General features: G+C 47.1%; 1 protein-coding gene across 1 annotated transcript in view; it reads right to left on the minus strand.

Moving 5' to 3' along the window:
* Positions 1–624: 624 nt before the first annotated feature.
* The window catches only part of GADD45G (growth arrest and DNA-damage-inducible, gamma), a 4,749-nt gene continuing 3,490 nt past the window's right edge, over positions 625–1,883 (minus strand). The window contains exons 2-3 of the mRNA XM_009329604.1: positions 1,685–1,876; positions 625–1,297 (exon numbers count right to left, since the gene is read on the minus strand). Coding sequence (XP_009327879.1) covers positions 1,187–1,297; positions 1,685–1,876 — 303 coding nt within the window. The 3' untranslated portion in view covers positions 625–1,186. The remainder of the gene's footprint in view (positions 1,298–1,684; positions 1,877–1,883) is intronic.

Genomic DNA, 1,883 nt, shown 5'->3' on the forward strand with positions numbered 1-1,883 from the left:
TGTCATGCAATTAGGTTTTGCAAAATTGGCTTCTGGAGTGACAGCTTCTATTGTTAGAACATATGGCAATCAGAGAGCAGCTTGCAGCAGGTGTGATGTTTATTCACTATTAGCTAGTTTTAGATTTAACGATGTCATTCATTCTAATCAAAGCAAATGTTAGACATATTTGACATCTAAGGAGTTTTGCAGTCCCCCCCCATCATGTTTAAGCTGCTTCTGTCAAGTAGGAACACTGCAGCTCTGAATGAGTCCTACTAAGTCATATTTAAGAACTAATGATGCAATTTACTGGAGGTCTGTATTCCAAAAATCCATGTTTCTAACATGTATTGTGTTCCTTCAGTAGACTACAAAGACCACCTATTACAATAAGTGAGCTCATTAAGCATGCAGCTCCTTAGTCTTGCAAGCTGTTGCGATAAGCAGCTGTTGCAAGAGGGCAAAAGGTTGAATTATCAACTTGTACAGCACAGCTCTTCGTTCAGCTGGCCCAGGAGAGAAAGTATTTTAGCAACAGCTCCGTTACTGTGGCATGTACCTTTGACTACAGCACACGAGCAAAACATCAGTGCTATTTCAGTGACATGCTTCCCCACCCAGTAAGCAAGACACTCCCAGCAATTAATTGTCAAAAATTTATTATGAAAGCTTCAATAGCAGCAAATATTTCAATAAAAATTATTGCGTTATTCAACCAGTTCTGCAGAGTGACCCAAGAGGCCTGTTGAAGTCTGTCCACTTCGGAGTCTCTGTATTAGTCTTATTAACCAGTCCCTAGTAGTCCATCAAATATTGAAAATTTCTTCTGTGTTTTGTAGACAGCACCAACAGTTCCTAGTTACAGTACTCTGTCCAGTCCTTCTGGAAAGTTTTGGCCCACTTCTCCCAACTTTCTCTCTGCCTTCTGAAACAGCTCCACTTGACCAGGAAACTTGCAATACTTCTTTCAGTTCCATGGTATGTCAGCCTCTCCACGGTTGCAGCCTACTGAGGCTCACTGGTAAGGCGAGCTCTTCTCTTTCTCCTCCGTAAGAGCCCACTGCATGCCAGACTGAGTGACTTTAATCCAGTCTCTTGACCAGGCTAATCCATGGAATCAGGAGCTTGTTGCACACTTCGGTGAACCCACGCCACGTTGAGAATGCAACAAAGGTTTCAGCCTCCCCAGTGCACTGGGTCACCATCACTCAGGCAGGGTGATAGTTGGCACCCAGTCATTGACATTTCGGCTCTCTTCACAAAACAAGTTCAGCTTTTCTAGAGCTGGGTCCTTCCAGCCATCTTCATTCGGGTTCTGCCAGAAAGAAAAAAGTTGCACACCATGAGTGCTGCCTGCCAGCTGAGATCATGACAATATTTACAGAAGCATTAGCTTAGGAAGCAAGGCACTTTCAGATGGTTTCTGTCCTGACACAGACAAAGCAGGAAGCAGAGACATTAGCCTTGTGGGCAACAGAGGAAATCCACAGTTACAAGAAGTGTAGCCTACTGCTACTACTCAGCTGACTTTCTGTACGGTATGTGCCAAGCCCCCTTTCTTTGCCCAGAAGAGAATTTGACTACCAGCGGGAGATGGGGCTGCCCTGAAAGGCTCTAACCATCCTATGCAGAGGCCGGTAGCGCAAGAACAGCCCCAGAGGACAGCACACCGAGCACCGCTCACGTGCCGCAGGACACCCACCGTGATGAGGATGCAGTGGAGGTCCCGCGGCTCCCCAGACTCCTCGCTGGGCCCCACGATGGCAGCCAGCTTGGCCACATCGTTCACCCGCACAATGTCAATGTCGTTCTCGCAGCAGAAGGCCTGGATCAGGGTGAAGTGGATCTGCAGGGCAATGTCCCCCTCATCCTCCTCGTCCGTGGCCAGCACGCAGAAAGCA

The sequence above is a fragment of the Pygoscelis adeliae genome, unplaced genomic scaffold, assembly GCF_000699105.1.
Source record: "Pygoscelis adeliae isolate BGI_AS28 unplaced genomic scaffold, ASM69910v1 Scaffold138, whole genome shotgun sequence".
NCBI lineage: Eukaryota > Metazoa > Chordata > Aves > Sphenisciformes > Spheniscidae > Pygoscelis > Pygoscelis adeliae.